The sequence below is a fragment of the Polyodon spathula genome, chromosome 1 (assembly GCF_017654505.1).
Source record: "Polyodon spathula isolate WHYD16114869_AA chromosome 1, ASM1765450v1, whole genome shotgun sequence".
Taxonomy (NCBI): Eukaryota; Metazoa; Chordata; class Actinopteri; order Acipenseriformes; family Polyodontidae; genus Polyodon; species Polyodon spathula.
Genome location: NC_054534.1, coordinates 25,975,317 through 25,994,706, shown reverse-complemented (window position 1 = coordinate 25,994,706; position 19,390 = coordinate 25,975,317). Strand labels below are relative to the sequence as shown.

The window sequence follows — 19,390 nt, the reverse complement described above, 5'->3', positions numbered from 1 at the left end:
TACATGTGGCCTTATAAAACACATGTACTCTTAATACAGGGTTTATTGAGCCTCAGCCTCAAAAAGATTCCCACTGTTTACAGGAAACCACAAGAAACTACTCCGTGAGAAGTTGTAGGTGACACGTAGGCTACAGTGGCACAGGCAGTGGCAAGCCTGTATGTGCCTGTGGTTTCCTCGCACATAATTAGATCAGCATGGGCTTGGAGAAAAGCATGAAACCACTGAACTCTTGTTGCATGGAATTCTTGCCCATTGTAACTGTACCATGCCTGCTATCATTGTGAGAAAGTAAGGTTGAGTAGTACGAAAGGGAATTTGAATTACTTTTGCCATTTTGATAAAAAGATTTTTGTTAGATTCTTCTTTAGATGAACAAACAAAGAAAATGTCCCACTGTGTCAACCTGATGGATCATTTCTTTGTCACTTTTGACATTTAATTCACATTGATATGTCTGTGTTAGTGCTTTTTACATTAAAATGGACTACAGTACACAACACAACCCACGGGACATGAATGTTTTACGAAGAACATGACGGAAGTGTAAGAACTAAAGCTGAAAGACATAAACCAAACCAAACACCAGAACAAGTAGAAAATGGGAACAAATAACTTGTTATAAAATCGAAAAGGACCATCTGTCATCCGTGCTGTTTGGAAGTGCTGGCGGGACAAATGTACAGCCTCATTAGGCATACATGATGTTGGGTATTTCAGGTTTATATACTAGAGTAGCTATCATTCTTTGGAATGGCATCATACCTTTTAATTTTGCAGTTCCTTTTCAGTGCCTGTACATGACATATGTACAGTAGTTTAAACCGTACTGTGCTTGTTTTGTTAAAATATAAAAACCTAGCCAGTTGCCTCTTAATTACAGCTACAAAGCTATGTAAACTATTAAATATTAAGATTTAGAGAACAGTACTGTGAGGCGTGTGAGTACAAATGGATTTTCCAGACAGTGATTTACGTGTAACTAACAATTAAAATTTTACTTAATATTACACGAAAAAAAGAAAAATAATGAAGAAGGATGTGAGGGAGGGAGTGCGGGAGTAATCAAAAATAAAGGAACGGAAGCCTCTTAGTCCTCTTCACGTTCTGCTTAAATCCAGAAATAAAACAAAAAGGAATAAAAACAGAAAAGAACCAAATTAGTAAGGCCTCCGTTCGTGACACAGTTTTTTTTTTTTTTTTTTTTTTTTTTTTTTTTTTTTTCCAAATTTTTTTTTTTTTTTTTTTTTTTTTTTTTTTTTTTTGTTTTTTTTTTTTTGTTTTGTTTTTTTTTTTTTTTTTTTTTTTTTTTTTTTTTTTTTTTTTTTTTTTTTTTTTTTTTTTTTTTTTTTTTATCTTTTTTTTTTTTTTTTTTGTTTTTTTTTTTTTTTTTTTTTTTTTTTTTTTTTTTTTTTTTTTTTTTTTATTTTTTTTTTTTTTTTTTTTTTTTTTTTTTTTTTTATTTTTTTTTTTTTTTTTTTTTTTTTTTTTTTTTTTTTTTTTTTTTTTTTTTTGTTTTTTTTTTTTTTTTATTTTTTTTTTTTTTTTTTTTGTTTTTTTTTTTTTTTTTTTGTTTTTTTTTTTTTTTTTTTTTTTTTATTTTTTTTTTTTTTTTTCCCAAGTACTTCCCTCCAGCCTTTTTTTTCCCCGCCTCTATTCCTTAGGACCAACCCCGAACACAGTAGCACGTTCCCTTTAGTATGCAAACCCCGCCCCGGTAGTCAGTGGATCACCAATCCCAAACTGACAGGTATCCTTAATTTCACTTGACTCCAGTGGCTGGAATTTACATACTCGTACTTCCGCCCCTCACCAAGGTGCCGCCCCTCAAAAAGATGACTTTTGTCATGGTCACAAGACCTTGGTAAGGGAAATCCCGAGTTGGTTTGATGCCTTCTACTGTTGGGAGGCTGAATTGCAGACCGAAACCCCTTTGACTCATCACATATCCCACCCCTCAGAGTGGAGCCGAAGGAACACTCGGAAACCTCTAACCCCTCCTTTTTCCCCTCCCTCCCGGGAAAAAAAATCAGCGTTTTGATGTAACTTACCCGCACGATACCTTATTTGAAAGGCGAAGGGTTGGAGCGCCAGGTACCACCGCGTAATCCTAGCGTTTGAATCCTTCATTGTGTCTAACCACTTTAAAGGGGCATGATCTGTGATGAGTACAAAGGGTCGTCCCAGAAGATAGTATTTTAAGGACTCCACCGCCCATTTTACTGCCAGGCATTCTTTCTCTACCACAGAGTACCTTTGTTCTCTCGGCAGTAACTTCCGACTAATATATAATATCGGGTGTTCTATACCATTTTTTTCCTGGGACAGAACCGCCCCCAGACCAGTCTGTGATGCATCGGTCTGAAGGATGAACTCTCGGCTGAAATCCGGGCTTACTAATGCTGGGGCCTGACTCAAATTAGTTTTAATAGATTCAAAGGCTGTCTGACACTCTGCACTCCACTTAATTTTATTTGGAGCGTTCTTTTTAGTGAGATCAGTGAGAGGGGCGGCTATAGTGGAAAAGTGTGGAATAAAGCGGCGGTAATAACCAGCCAATCCCAACAATGATCTCACCTGGGTTTTTGTGGTAGGTACCGGTGAATCCAACAAAGCCTGGACTTTTGAAACCAACGGTTTCACTCTACCCTTACCCATTATGAAACCTAAATATTTTGTTTCTTCTTTTCCAATAGCGCACTTTGCCATGTTCGCTGTGAGCCCCGCCTTCCTCAGAGACTGTAAGACGGCTTTTAATCTACTCAAATGTTCTTTCCAGGAAGAACTGTATATGACTACATCATCGATATATGCAGCTGCATACTCTCGATGAGGTTGTAATACCCTGTCCATCAGTCTCTGGAAAGTTGCGGGAGCTCCATGAAGTCCGAACGGCATAGTACAAAATTGAAAAAGACCCTCTGGGGTTGAAAATGCCGTTTTCTCACGAGAGGCTTTCGTTAATGGAATTTGCCAATATCCTTTCGTCAGATCCAGAGTTGAAATAAACCGAGCTTGCCCCAGCCTGTCTAAGAGTTCATCTACTCGAGGCATGGGATATGCATCAAACTTAGAGATAGCATTCACCCTCCTAAAGTCTATACATAACCGTAGTGACCCATCTGGTTTGTCTATTGGTACAATTGGGCTACACCACTCACTTCGGGAAGGTTCAATTATCCCAAGTTTCAACATACACTCCACCTCCCTCCGGACAGAATCTCTCCGACTTTCTGGAATGCGATACGGTCTCTGTCTAACTCTCAGACCTGGCGGAGTGATAATAGCATGTTCAATCAAATGCGTTCTTCCGGGCACGTTAGAAAACACATCACCAAACATTTTGATTAAATTGCTTACCTCTTTGCGTTGATCAGGAGTTAATTGTTCCCCCATCGGAACCCCAGCTGCTGATACTGGCTCAATTGAGGGTCCATAGTCCTCTCCCTCCTGTTCAGGAGATATAAAATGGACCTCCCGTTCTTTCCATGGTTTGAAGAGATTAACATGATAAATTTGACTTTCTTTCCGACGCCCAGGCTGTCGGATCTCATAATTAACTTTTCCAATTGCTCGAATGACCTCAAAGGGACCCTGCCATTTAGCAAACAACTTAGATTCTGATGAGGGAAGCAACAACAACACTTTGTCTCCAGGTCGAAAGTTCCTAATTCTTGCATTTTTATTGTAGCTTTGCTGCTGCTTCTGCTGTGCCACTTTGAGATTGTCATGTGCCAATCGACCGACTAATTCTAAGCGATCGCGTAGCTGTAATACATATTTCACTATATTTTTAGAGTCTTTTGACTGTTCTTCCCAGCCTTCTCTTATGAGATCCAAGATACCCCGCGGCTGCCGACCGTACAAGAGCTCAAACGGAGAGAACCCCGTTGAGGATTGTGGTACCTCACGAACTGCAAAGAGCAAGTAGGGAAGCAGTTTAGCCCAATTACGTTTCTCCTGATCTACAAAGCGGCGCAACATATTTTTCAAAGTCTGATTAAATCGTTCAACAAGCCCATCCGTTTGAGGATGAAAAACTGAGGTTCGAATTGAACGGATTTTCAATAATTTATATAATTGCTGAATACAGTCTGACATAAAATTAGTGCCCTGATCAGTGAGAATTTCTTTCGGGATTCCCACCCTAGAAAATATTTTAACCAATTCATTTGCTACTACTTCTGCACTCATAGAGCGTAAGGGAACAGCTTCTGGATATCGTGTTGCGTAGTCCACTACTACCAAAATATACCGATATCCTGACTCTGCTCCCTCCAGAGGGCCTACTAAATCTACACCAATCCTCTCAAACGGTACTCCAATAATTGGCAGTGAGACCAGAGGTGCGGGGCGAACTAACTTAGGGGCAGCTAATTGACATTCTGGACACTCAGATACATACTTCCGCACAAGACCATAAACCCCTGGCCAAAAAAAACCGGGCCAGAATTCGTTCCTGAGTCTTTTCAGTTCCTAAATGACCTGCAAATGGAATGTCATGCGCCAATCTCATGACTTCTGACTGAAAAGGCCTAGGAACCAATAACTGTTTTACGAGCTGTCCCGTCCCGGGAGCCCGGGTTATTCTATATAATAAGTGTCCAGATACAGAAAAATGCGGAAATACCACTGGTTGTCCTTCCTGCATATCCTTCCCCTCAACATATCTAACCTGTTTCCAAGCATACTGTAATGTGGGATCATTTTGTTGTTCATAGCCCAGGTCAATATCTCGGTCCCAATGATTAGGTACGCTGAGAGGAGTGTCTTTTATTATGTGACCTTCCACATCAGTAACCTCGCAGCCCCGGTCACACTGAACACCTACTCCTTTACCCTGCCGTTTACAAGATTGGTTTACCTTTGAGTCAGACCTCTCCCCTTGTTGTCTCAGAGTTCCCTCATATTTTTCCACCCTGCGCTCTCTCTTTGTTTTGCTCGGGCGGATTTTAGTGTTAAACAGGTCGGATTGTAACGGGAAAATCTCGCCAATTGTTTTCTCCCGTTGCTTAGATTGTCCCCTGGTAGAAACTAAGACCATTTCCCGACCTAAAATACGATCAAAAAACGTCTCTTCCCAGGAGAACAGGGTATGGTAAACATTGCGCTACAGCCACTTTAACGTAAGCTGAGTAACCATCAACAGTAAGTCTAACTTTAGTGGTGGGATAAACCAGAGTTTCTCCATGGATACATGAGATAGCCACATTACCCTGTGGCTCCCAGGTTACGCCCTCCAAAAGAGCTTGTCGAATCAATGTTTGTGCACACCCAGAGTCTGCAGATGCATTAGTACGCTTATCCCCGACCTGTACTCTTAATTGATAAGGGCCCTCCCAACATTCCCCAGTGTTCTTATCTGTTACTGCCGACCAGGATCTTCTTGCCAGGTCTACCTCCATCATCGGACAATCCCTGGCTATATGTCCGGGCTCATTGCATCGGTAACAAACTGGGGTAGAAGGCACCAACGGGGTTTGCTTGTCCTGTGAGTCGGTGACCGACAGGTTAGGGGGTTTTTCTCTCGCCCAAGATGGGGCTAACCTCGACCTCCATGGTCTGAAGGTCTGGTTACCTCCTCTGGGCTTCACTGATGGGTTGGTCCTGGTTAGTTTAGGCGCAGGAGTGGGGTCAGAGGCGGCGCCTTCCTTCGCATCCTCATAAGCCTCCGCCAGGATGATGGCCTTCTCGAGAGTGGTAGGTTGATTCCTTTTAACCCACTCCCGATTTCCTGGCGGTAGTATGGAGGTGAACTGCTCTATGGCGATCTTCTGCACCAGTTCTTGGGGTGTGTGTTCTTCCGGTTGCAGCCACCGGGTGCACTGATCCAGGAGATACTGTCCCGCAACCCGGGGCCGCACCCCCTTGGACAGATGGTATTCCCGGAAACGGCGCCGGTATGTTTCTTCCGTGATCCCGAGGCTTGAGAGAATGGCTTCTTTTACTTTTATATAATCCGCGGCCTCCGAGGCCATCAAGGCTGTATACGCTGCTTGCGCTTGTCCTGTCAAACAGGGTGCCAATTTCATGGCCCGGTGTTCCTTGGGCCACCCTGCTGCTTCTGCCACTCTCTCAAAGGTGACCAAGAACGCCTCAGGATCATCATCCGGAGTCATCTTCTGTAGCTTTGGTTGTGAAGAAAACATCCGGGCAACCGCTGTTTCCGCCGCTGGTGTCGAGATTTTCTCTACCAGCTGACCAAAGAACTGGGCGAGCTGTTCCTGGCGCCGTGCTTCCCTCTCCTCTCGCTTCTCCTCCTGCTCCCTAAACATCGCCAAAACTGTAGCTGGATCCATCTCCCACAATGACACCACGTGTGAGGCGTGTGAGTACAAATGGATTTTCCAGACAGTGATTTACGTGTAACAATTAAAATTTTATTTAATATTACACGAAAAAAAAAGAAAAATAATAAAGAAGGATGTGAGGGAGGGAGTGCGGGAGTAATCAAAAATAAAGGAACGGAAGCCTCTTAGTCCTCTTCGCGTTCTGCTTAAATCCAGAAATAAAACAAAAAGGAATAAAAACAGAAAAGAACCAAATTAGTAAGGCCTCCGTTCGTGACACAGTCCAAACTCCCAAGTACTTCCCTCCAGCCACCAAGGTGCCGCCCCTCAAAAAGATGACTTTTGCCATGGTCACAAGTGTTCCTAAGGGAACCCTGCTGCTTCTGCCACTCTCTCAAAGGTGACCAGAGAAACGCCTCAGGATCATCACAAGTACTTTAACTTGCGATAAAAATATTAATCATGTAAAAAACGTTTTATTGTCATATTAAAAACTTCTGGAGTGCGACACAAAGTAAAACATATACGTCAGTCAGAACACATTTCTGTGTATGAAATTTGGAGACAAGGACCTCGTCCTGTACAATTCATGTCAGACTACCGTCATTGTCATCAATCTCTTGATGATAGCAAAATACTGTCGTTTTAAGGGATAGCGTTCATGCATCTAAGAAGTAGAGTTATCTCTACTACGAGAGATTCCGTAAGGCACACAAAACTCGTGTGAGTTGCGAACTCAAACACTTAGTAAAAAAAATGACTTGAGACCTTTCGTCGCCTTGCCTCAGGCTGGATCCAGGAGGATATTCAGATGGAAATGTGTTTTCGTGACGTTTGAGTTGAGGTTGCTCTCCTTGTACAGGCTACAGTGTGTGTGATTTGTTGCAGATGAGACAAGGTTACCACTGTTTTCAGTGAAAGCAAACTCTTACTCCCAGTCTGGTTTAAAGCCTCATACTTTAATTTACTACTCGTGGAGGGTTTGCTCAATTAATTCAAATTATGAAATTTACTGTGAACTGCACATCCGGCTTCAAAATATGCATGCGCTCAGCGAGTGGTGTCGAGAGTCAACAAGTGACGAAATGTTCTTGAGTGAAAATGCAGGCTCAAAGAAACAGGTGAGACAAGAGAGAAGAATAATTAACATGAATGAATACAGAGAACACAAATACTAAACTGCACTTGAACTGCAAAAGAGCCGCATGCAGCTCATAAGCCGTGGTCTGGCATAAACTACCAGTAAAACAGCATATTGCTTATGGATATTATGCTTTGCTTTCTTGTGAGTAATGCTTCATATATACATAAATGTTAGGCTAGCATTCATTAGAATTACCAAAATTGATAGCTATCAGAAAAGTAGTTTGGACTGCTTGACCATTAGTGTATAGGAGCATGCATCCCTGCTCTGACCTTTCCACCTCTCATGACCCTACAACATACTGTCAAGGGATTGGACAAAATACTGTCAATATGGTTTTTATTGTGATTCATTTGATGTTTTTTTTTTTTTTTGGAGACATGTGATCGGTAGTTAATGATGGCCAACTCTTAATTCCTCCATATATTTTATAGGTGGTCCTTTTTGAGGCAGAAATATCAGAATATCAGAAATATCTTGGATAAGAAAGCACCTGCCAGATAAGTGCTTATGTGTCCTAATCTTTCAGAATTGCTTTTCTGTCCATTGTGATTGAAACTGATTTGCAGCTTGCTGCTTTTTTATACCTTTATTACAGAATAAATGTCAGGGATGTATTTTTTTCTTACAAATTGAAAGGTCTTGCAGTGGGTAGTGTTTTTCAGCATAATCAACACATCTGCAGCCATAGCAGTTGATATCTTAACTGGCAATTTACATTTTTAGAAACCTGTTTTGGTTTTCCGTTTTGACAGTTCCAAGAAAAATTGCATCCTCAAGGTTTTTGAAGCATTTTACAATAGCTCTGCTGTGACTGCAAGTGAAAGGCACTCAGTACATGTACATGGAGGCTTGCCTGAATTAAACTGAAACATAATTTAAAAAGCATTACCTTGAGCATCCCTTGTGTGCTCCAGGAGTAAATTCAGGGAGGAATTCTTGAAAATGTATGTCTTTATTTTCAAGTTACAGTGATTCCAAAATGGTATTATTGCACAGGGAACATCTACCTTGATGAATATCTATTATAAAACAATACCTGTTTGTACTGCTGTATGTTATCAGGAAACCACTGTGGTCTTTATTCTAGTACATTATAGTAAACTAGGAGAAGAAAAGGGATTTGTATTTGTAAAAATCTGGGTAATCTAATTTTGTTTTTTATTTAATTGGCACAATATTATTCCAAGTGGACAATGTATAGGATTTGCACTTCATTCCTAATCAACAGTAAAGTACTAAAGTATGTGCAAGTAAAGATTTTAAGCATCTCAACACCTCTTTTTCATCTTCTGTTTAGGATATGGAATTCCTATTTTAGTTATGGTGACTCTTTGACCTGTGACTAAGAGTTTCATATTGGGATTTGTTTAATCATTTTGCTGCCACTTCTCCTTTGTATTTCACAAGGCACCCAAGATGTTTGTATATCAACGTAAATTATTCTACTGTAACTTTATTCTACATGTAAAGTATGTTTTTTTCCATAAAACCATTGATGGTTATGTCATCCATTGCTAATTGATCTTATGTTTGCCATTTAGAACCAATAGTTCCACAGACTGATTACAACCAGATATGGGGTTTGCAGATGCTTCTCTATGCCAGTTTTTATAAAACACATCATCAGTATACAGTATATGTCCATCTCTTAGCCCTGGTCCTCTAACCATCAGAGTTACAAACCATGTTACGATTTTTGGATAAATTGAGATCACCAAACTAATTTAATCTAACAAGGTGTAATGTACTAACCAACTGTGCTATCTAATAATTAATGCATTAACAGAAAATAACACAATTAAGATTAATCATAAAATTCCTTTTAATTTCCCAGTGGATAACAACAAAAATCCAAATATCTCCTTTCAAAAATAGACTTTCCTGGAAGATAAGGTTGAAGAGACAATGTCTTTTTCTTTCAAGGCAGTGAACAAAATACCATTCTGTAGAGTATTACAAGGCATTGCCTCTTGGAGTTGTGTTATGAGTGCAATGACTGAAGGCACTGCTATAACTATAAGATATATCCTAATACTTTAGTTGATTTAAGTTTAAACAAAGCGCTTCAAGTCCTGGAGAATTAAAGCTCTTATCGTGTGAATTAGATGACATAGGTGATAGAACAAACAGAAAAGAGAAAAAAAAACACATCCAGCTATATTCCTCACTCTCAGCTATGCTCAGAGAAGCCTGAAGGGCAGTGGGTAATGAGGATTGTAAGGCTAAACAGTGATGGAGTACCTTTCACTGTGTCTTGATGGCTGCCTGACCTTGACTACAGATATGAGATATGGTTATATCCCCTGTTTTACATCAGACTGCAGACAAAAAAATATGTTGACTGAACATAAGAGCTGTGAATATAGTATATTGTCAGGGAAATATTAGAGCTTGGTAAATTAATTAATAAATAGCAATCATACAAACAAGATGAGATTGAGGATATGCATGGTGTATTTAAGTTTTTCTGAACAGTGGAATTTAACATTATAGTAACTATTACTACTTGTTACTATTCACAGACTGTAAGATTCCACATCACTTCTCAAAGATATTTAGATCCTCATATAGTTCAGTTTTTCTGTTATATTATTAAAATGTTTTCTTTTTAAATGCAAAGCTGAATTTAATACCAATTATCTCCTCTTACTGAACCCAAAAAGGCTTGTTGGTGAACAGTATACTAGTTAAATTTTAAATTTCAGACTTGTGGTGACATTGATTAACCACTTAGCTCCTGTAGTTTATGTATCACCAGAACCCCTCTTTATTATGTACACTTGGGTGTTCATTAATTCTTATATCATAAGGACAACTATGTGTTTGGGAGGTAAAAGGTTAAAAAGCTTCTTCCAAAGGCATCCATGGTACAGCCTTAGTGTAATACCGTATTTGTTACAATACTCATTTAGCCATGGTTAAATACAGATTCCACTTGTAACAATGTATTTTGCATTTGTTTTCCAGGTATTTATGAGCCATCATTTCTTGTATTACTTCAGTGAACCTATCCTGGATGTGAAGATTGCCTTTTGTCAGGTGTGTGTTCCATACAGGTAAACAAGGTACAGTATTCATTCACTTCCATTTCCCTTTCATAGTACCAGTATGTCTTGCAGATCATATACAACATGTGGTTGAGCTTCTTACAGATGAGGTTTAATGCATAGCTTTAATTGAAACCTTATACCATGCAGGATCTCAGCGAAATTGCATGTGTTCCATTAATAAAAACTTTCATAACAATCTCATTTCGTACTGTTGTTAATTACTGTTAAATGTCCTGGGTCATTAATCCACCAAGGGTTTACCCCCAAAGTAATTTTATCTGAAACAGTTTTACAAGTAATGCAGCATTGTGCTTTGGAGAGAAGGAAGTGGCAATTTACATTAGTAGGGCCCTACCTAAATCGCGGTAAAAATAAAAAAAATTGCAGACAAAGTAAGAAAAATTGCGTGAAAGTAATTATAACTCTTTAATAACTGTGGTAATTTACAAACTCCAAGGGTATTCATTTTGTTATTAAAGCATAAGAAAATGAGCTGAAATGATAAAAACACTGTAGCATTATTTTGTATGTGGCATTATCTGTCACAATCCCAGATACCTTGTTAAACTCAATAGCAGTGCGAGATGTGACGTGTACCTTACCACTCTAGTTAAGGAGGGAAATCGGGGAGAACAATCGGGCGACTTGTGGCAAATTCCAGCATCTGGCTGTGCGTGCCATGAAGTAACAGTCAAGTCCTGGGATTTTATAACATGCAGGGGTACCGCTTGCAGAGGTTCTGTGTTTTGCAACGCTGCTCCGGTGCACTGATAGACATGCAGTAGAAGCCTAATATTGCAGGATCTCCAATTTCCGCAATATCGATAATTAAGTAGGGCCCTACTCATTAGGCATTCTGGATAACGGATTTGCTTGAACAATATCCAGAATACAATTTCCATCTTATCTTAGAATTGCTTCGTTGTCAGCTTATCGTTGATAGCAGTTTTCAGAGTCGGCAGGGTAGTATATGTCATAATATACCCTATAGCTAACCAAATACACTTTATATGCTGGATACGCTATCAAAAGCCTACCATGTAGCAGAACGAAAACAATAGTTGGTGTAATTTATAATCTCAAACAGGATCTCATATGCTTCTGGTACATTAGCCCAGACGTATCATAAAGAACTGAGTCATAAAAACAAGGGCAGTTATGTTAAATTACAGTTTTATATTTGTATCTATACGATTATGTAGAAAGACAAAACCCAGATAATGATCCAGGACATGTTGTTTTTGTTAAATATTTTTATACTTGTTACACAGCAGGCATGAAATCTGTATTTTTCTGCTTGTTTAGATTCACTTTCTGTTTCAGTCATCTCATCCAGGTGACTTTTCAAAACTCAGACATTTAAAGCACCCCTGCATCCTCAGTAGAGCACTCAGAATCATGTCTAATCTTTAACTCTTTGCAGTATATTTATTCAGCGCTTGTCAGACGCGTCAGGTCCAATTTATTTTCACACGCGCTGTTTAAAATATATGTTTTTCAGAGTAAAACAGGTTTAAAAGGCATTGAATCGCAAAAGGACACTCAGTACTGTATCTACAGCCAAGCCCCAGCCCTTGTTCGCTGTATTTTGTTATCTGTAGTGGATGGGACTATGAGATACGCCCTTTTTTTCCGGTTTCATTCGGCTCCTGTCGGTCTCACTCGGCCATTGAAAGGTTTTCTCTGCTTTTTCTGGAGAAAAAAAATGACTAGAGACCTGTGCTTTACGTCTTTTTGATGAAGTTGGACTGGAAAGGGAAAATTGTAATGTCGGACTTGGTCCGACATAGGACCGCAAAGGGTTAAGCACTTCTAGTACATTTGGGACATGTTAATGGTTACACTGTGGTGTACCTGATGTACTGAGAGTTTATTCCTGCTTCTGAGAGCTTCATTGGGGCCATAGAGGTGCTTTAAAAGTCTCAGTTTTAAAAAGCCACAGAGTGAATCTAAAGATAAAGAATACATTAGTTAAGGTAACTGATATTTCCTACCCATACAGTATATCAGGTTGTCCTGGAAGTACTGGTAATAAGAATGTTATACAAGTCAAAGTATGATTGTTAGGTAGAAGATAAATCACTGTTGTATTATAACAGCTATTACTGCTTGGGGGGGTTCAGGCAGAAACAAATTATTTGTTTAATTTGCAATAAATGTGGTTGGTGTTTTTTTATAAAAGTCATAGAGGCAGGGATGCATGGAAGTCTGTAGAGAGAAGAAATTATTTAACAAATAAAACTATGAACACCAACAAGTGAAAGCTCATTAATTAGGAGTATGATTGTTTTGTACATTTTGTAATCTAAAACTTAAAATGCAGATTAGTAAAAAAAATGTAATCACATTATTGTTATTGCTGTAACAAGGTGTTTGGAACAAACATGTACGTAGGCATTCTAAAATGGCAATACAACAAAAAAAAAAAAAACAACTGTTGGTATACTATTGAAATTTAAAGGATGTCATTATTTTTAAGGGCATTTGAACAAAGAATCCCATTCCAGTCTGCTCAAATCTTCTCTCTTGGGATTATGAACAGCACACTGGACGGATGTACACATCGGCTGTTTGTACAAAATGGAGTATCTGTTTTAAAAATGGTTAAATCATCAATAATTTGCATAGGCATGCTAACAAATATGTTGAAAATGATCAAATGTGATGCTTGTTCAAAATTGTTTATTTTTCATTATTGATTTAGGGCTTGAGCATACATACATACATACATACGCATAACTTAGTTATATTACTTTAGCTTCATAAGAAGCTATCCAGGAATTATTTTTTTCAGCAATGATATTTTTTCTGTGTCAGGAAATTTTGATAGAAGACAGAAGCAAGGTTTTTCAATTATTTAGTGTTCAAATGTTGTACAAAAAATGTAGAAAATAAAAACTGCCGGAGCTTATTCTCATTTCAATAAAATAATGTAATTACAGTGAATCGTTGTTAATGAGATTCGAGCGAGTTTTATTACCATCAGTACAGTTGTGAGATGTTCCAGTGATAAATGGGACTTTAATTGCTCAAGATTGTATTATGTGTAGATGACTGCAGGGTCCCGTTTCCTGCTCCTCTGCTTTCTTTCAGTCTCATCCCCTGGTTTTTCAGAATGCTAATGGGAGTTTTAACTGGTCTAATTTAACGAGAGAAAATGTTAATTTATTATTAAGATTATCATTTATAAGCTTTATTTATGAGGATTTTTTTTTTTTTCAGATGGTCTGACTTTGGTAATTTTAATTATGGCACTACTGTCCTTTAAAGAAGTTACACAAACAGCCGCTATAATTTTTAGTAACTAGGCACCATCAATATAATTTTGTCTCATCTTGTTTATATTGTCACATTTCATTGGTTATAAAAAGAAAGCACACTTTGTCTAATCATTACATATTCTACCCTAACACACTGACACAAGCTTTTGTGATGAAAATTGACCTGCAAAGCTGCAAACCCTTGAAACCTTAAAACACAAACAATTCTAGTATTGTCAACAAGAGGTACATTCAATCACAAGATTATTCAACATATTGCTTCCTATTCAAACTGAGAGGAAATGATCAGGCACATATTACACAAGAATGAGAAATTGCATGAAATGCTGTCACTGTCATTGCAAAAGCACTATTGACAGTGTGTATTGATATTGATGAATATCAGATATTTCTCACTTGTAAACAGCAGTCTAAAAGTTAGATTAATGATCCCTTTGAGATATATATGACATGGACATTGTCAGTGAAAATTATTTGATATTTTCATAAAAGTTCAGAGCAGACATGAATTAATGTTCATGAACTCCTTTGTCTCAAACACAAACAGAATATTGATGTTAAAAATGTAACAACTCACCTTTTCTTGCCACAGAAGTGTTTTATAGTGTACAGTGGAATAGTGGGCTATGTGGCACAGACCCTTGCTCTGCTGAATTTGAAAAGCTAGACTGTCCACAAATGTTTGACACTGTTATAGACCCTGTTTAAACAGTGCTGAATATCAGAATATAATCAGGATTTACCATATATTGAGATTGAGAAGCATTGGTCGAAATTTATGGGGAAGCTAACATGGCATGCCTGACTGTTAATGTCCCACACCCTTAATGTTTATTTGGATTAATGGTTATAAATGAGATTTTTCTAATGTTATGTAATACACAGAACCTGGTGTCTGGCTAATTTACAGCCCTTGTGCGTCTTAAAAATGTTACACCGACATGACTTATTTTTGGAAAATCTGCCAAAATGATCCAAATGTTAACATTATCTGAAGCAGAAGATCATTTGAATTCTGGTAGCTTTCTTGTATTCTTGTCATCACTCAAAAGAAAAATCAATTCTGGGAAGGCATTATAGGCTCAGTTTCAGGCAATACTACCTATTATGTTAATGGAGTGTTATTTAGATTTAAAGGTTATTTACGTATGCAGTTGACATTGCTAAGTGATAAAAGCTTTAGAAAATCTCATTTGTAGTGTTTGTAATGTACAATATGTTTAATGTCTGTGTAACGTTCTTTATTTATACAGTTTACGTTCTCATTCACTTGAATCTAATTACTTTAAGCAACCTATATATGCGATACATGATAACAACAAATACAAACACAGAGCTGAATTTTTTGATTAATGTATTAATTACTGCTAATAGGGAAGCACATATACTAGGCCAGTGGGGCACAACGCCGAACCTCAGGATCATTCCAGTCCAGGTCTTTATTCCAGATGAGGGTCAATTATACTGTATAGAGTATATAGGAACTGACTGGAACAAAAACCCATACTGGAGTGAATTTTGAGGTACACCACTGCAATAGGCCCATATTCACAACACTTTAAGGATTCTGTTTTATGAATAAATTAATTTTATAAATAAATAAAGATTGACCTTCATTAATCTGTATATAATGAATATCAAACTTTATTCATAAAAAAAACTGTCTTTAAAAACTCATGAGGTTGAAGGTGTAACAATTAGTAAAACAGATTAATACAAAAACATTCAAACTGATTTCAATTCAACACTCATGGGTTTTTAGTTGCTTTTAGTTGACTTTAAAACTGCAGCTCTCCTGCCTTTTAAGCATTCTTTTAACACTAGTATGTGCTCATGGTGCTGCATTTTGTATCAGGTGTAACTTCGGGTGGGTCGGGGTGAGCGAGAATCGCATTACTGAATAGAGATGAACCGTTTAGGATCACTGTTACCCAATCCAATCTATTAATCGTTACTTGAGTTAAAGGTTTGATAATAGGGCCCTTTGCATCTGGTCTTCCATTTAAGCAAAAAAACAAAACAAACAAACATTGAAACGTTATCCACTAAAAAAAGAATCAAAGTGGAGAGTGGGGAGAGATTTTAGCCACATGTTTTTTACACATGCTGTGAGGCGAGAGTGTATTAAATGGAATGTCCAGACAGTAATTTATGTGTACAGAAATAAAATAATTTATTTTTATTCTCTATACACAACAAAATGATTAAATAACAAAAGAAAACAAAATGGTGTGAGGGAAGGAGTGCAGGGGTGAAATCCAAAACAAACCGTGATGACTCGTCTTTAATTGTCTTCGTGGTGACCCATACATAAACAAAAAAAGACAAAAGAAATGTTAGTGTTTTTTGTTTTAAAAAACCAAAACCAATCTCTCCCTCCACCCGTTACTCCTCCTATTTTACTTTCGGACCAACCCCGAACACAGTAGTACGTTCCCTTTAGTACGTAATGTCCCGCCTCTGTAGTCAGTGGAACACCAATCCTCAACTGACAAGTGTCCTTATCCTTCACTTGACTCCAGTGGCTGGAATTTACATACTCGTACTTCCGCCCCTCACCAAGGTGCCGCCCCTCAAAAGATGACTTTTGCCATGGTCACGAGGTCTTGGTAAGGGAAGTCCCGAGTTGGTTTGATGCCATCTACTGTCGGGAGGCTGAATCACAGACCGAAAACCCTTTGACTCATCACACATGCCTAATTGATACTTTATATTAGTATCACCTCCTTGTTAGGCTGAAAAAAGTCTGACATTATAAATGTACAGTAACTGCCAGAATTCAGTTTTAAGGCAGCTGATGCTACTGTGTAAATGTTAAGTGGCATGTTGCAACACATAATGAACAACCTAAAAGGTCAAACCAATAATCCTGGTGTTTTAACAAATACTTAACTTGAAGAGTTTGAATAGCCATTACTTTAGTGATAAACAGGTCCTATTTTGAAGTTGTTACTTTGGCTATTTAGTTCAAATTGAAATAAGTAAAACATTTAAATGTGTTCATTAGAGAATATCCCATAGAAAGGGAATGCATGACAAGGATGTTATAATTTGTATTATATTTGAAGGAGGACTGAAACTGGCATTTTAAGGCTGGACACAATCACTTGTTCAGTAAAGGTCAGTTGATAAATCTAGTAAATTAACCCTATACAGTTGTATCAAGATACTGTAAATAAAGTATCTGCAAAGAACCACCTGATGGAGAAGTAAAATTGATCTGGTAACTCGATCTTTCACAGAATCACTGCTTAACGTTACAAGCCATGCATGTTACAATTGTGTTGCTGATTGCTGATTTTTGATTTTTGATTTTAACAGGGATTTGGTAAACAAGTGGATGTTTCATACATCGCCAAACATTACAACATGAGCAAAAGCAAAGTGGACAACCAGTTCTACAGCGTGGAAGTGGGAGACTCTACCTTCACAGTTCTCAAACGGTACCAGAACCTCAAGCCCATTGGTTCCGGGGCTCAGGGGATAGTTTGGTGAGTCCCACATAAGAATTTATTGTGCTCATTTTGTGACCAATTTATTTCCTATCAGTCTGAGCATTTTTTTTTTATTTAGCTTCCAGTTGAACTGGAAAGCTAGGTCAGTTTTCTCTCTGATTGATGTTTTCTTTCCACCAAGAATGACAACAAGAGCTGCAAACATCTTCTTGGCACATTGTCAATTCTGTCCCTTAAGAACTCAGGCATCTAAAATGAGTACAGTTATATACTGTGGTGTCTACTTATTTACTTACATAATGCATCATGCCTGAACTGTTCAATAGCAAGTGCATTTTTTTCAATAATTCTGTACATTTGCAATCAGCGTAGATGCAGGAGGATTGTTAATGCATCTGTCACACACATTTGTCTTGTACTGTAATGCAGTGTATCAGTTCACACAGATCTAATTACATTTCTTCCTTTTTTTTAACTAAACATTGATGAAAGATTCACAGCTTTTGACAGGGAACATTATCAAATCAACTTCTTAACCTTTTGACACCTGTCCCATTTGAAGTTACTCATAGACTGATAATGTTATCTAACAGAAAACTGTTGCAACACTGTATGTAAAGTTATGGCCAAAAGTTTTGCATAACCTAGAATTTTAGGATTGAGAAATAAATAATAAATAATAATAATAATAATAATAATAATAATAATAATAATAATAATAATAATAATAATAATAATATTAACATAATTTAGATATTAACATCATGTAATCAAAGAAACGACAAAATAATGTTACAAACGTCTACCAGAAGTCATAATAGTAGTACAGTGTTTCATGTTAGATTGCGAAATGTCACATTTAAAAAAAATTATCAGTATATGGAAAACTACAAAGTGGTATGTAATTCATGTTAAGGTCAAATTATTCAACAGGTTTCATTTGACTTTATGAAGCGAAATTAGTTAATTTTATAGGGTGATGCAAAATGTGTGTACAGTCTGTGTTTGTGCAGTGTAGGTATACATAAATAGTGCCCATAGAAAGTCTACACCCCCTTTCAAAATGTTCACCTTTTGTTGCCTTATACCCTGGAATTAAAATGCATTAAAAAAAAAAAAAAAATCATTTATCTGTAAGTCCTACCCCACAACTTCCAAGTAAAAAACATACTCTAGTAATTTGTAGAAAATTAATTAAAAATAAAAACTGAAATAGCTTGGTTGGATAAGTGTCCACCCCCTTGTAATAGCAATCCTAAATTAGCTCAGGTGTAATCAATCACCTTCAAAATTACACACCAAATTGTAGTGATTCACATGTTTTCAGTCTAAATTCAGCAGTTCCTGTAGGTTTCCTCTGCTGGGTAGTGCATTTCAAAGCAAAGACTCAACCACGAGCACCAAGGCGCTTTCAAAGAAACTCAGAGACAAAGTTGTTGAGAGGCACAGATCAGGGAATGGGTATAAAAAATATCAAAGGCCTTGAATGTCCCTTGGAGCATGGTCAAGACGATTATTAAGAAGTGGAAGGTGTATGGCACCACCAAGACCCTGCCTAGATCATGCCATCCCTCCAAACTGGATGACCGAGCAAGAAGGAGACTGATCAGAGAGGCTACCAAGAGGCCAATGGCAAGTTTGCAAGAGCTACAGGCTTTTTTGGCCAAGACTGGTCAAAGTGTGCATATGACAACAATATCCCGAGCACTCCACAAATCTGGCCCGTATGGTAGGGTGGCAAGAAGGAAGCCATCACTCAAGAAAGCCCACCTTGAATCCCTTTTGAAGTATGTAAAAAAACACTCAGGAGATTCACAAAAAGTTTTGTGGTCTGACAAAACTAAAATGGAACTATTTGGCTTAAATGCAAAGCACTATGTTTGGCGCTAACCCAAAACAGCGCATAACCCAAAGAACACCATCCCTACTGTGAAGCATGGTGGTGGCAGCATCATGTTATGGGGATGTTTCTCATCGGCAGGGACTAGGGCACTTGTCAGGATAGAAGTGAATGAATGGAGGAAAATACAGAGAAGTCCTTGAGGAAAACCTGCTGCCCTCTGCAAGAAAGCTGAAACTGGAACAGAAGTTCACCTTTCAGCATGACAACGACCCAAAGCACACAGCCAAAGCTACACTGGCATGTTTAAGGAACAAAAAGGGACAT

At 37.9% G+C, this 19,390-nt stretch overlaps 1 protein-coding gene across 10 annotated transcripts in view; it reads left to right on the top strand.

Moving 5' to 3' along the window:
- LOC121316125 (mitogen-activated protein kinase 10-like) overlaps window positions 1-19,390 on the top strand; it is a 79,035-nt gene that overhangs the window by 21,150 nt on the left and 38,495 nt on the right. For 7 of the 10 annotated variants that reach the window (XM_041250958.1, XM_041250930.1, XM_041250949.1 and 4 more), the window contains 2 exons: window positions 10,405-10,476; window positions 17,090-17,259. In XM_041250958.1, coding sequence (XP_041106892.1) covers window positions 10,405-10,476; window positions 17,090-17,259 — 242 coding nt within the window. Of the gene's footprint in view, window positions 1-10,404; window positions 10,503-17,089; window positions 17,260-19,390 lie in introns of all 10 variants that reach the window. The other 3 variants (XM_041250976.1, XM_041250966.1, XM_041250986.1) reach the window with 2 other exon arrangements.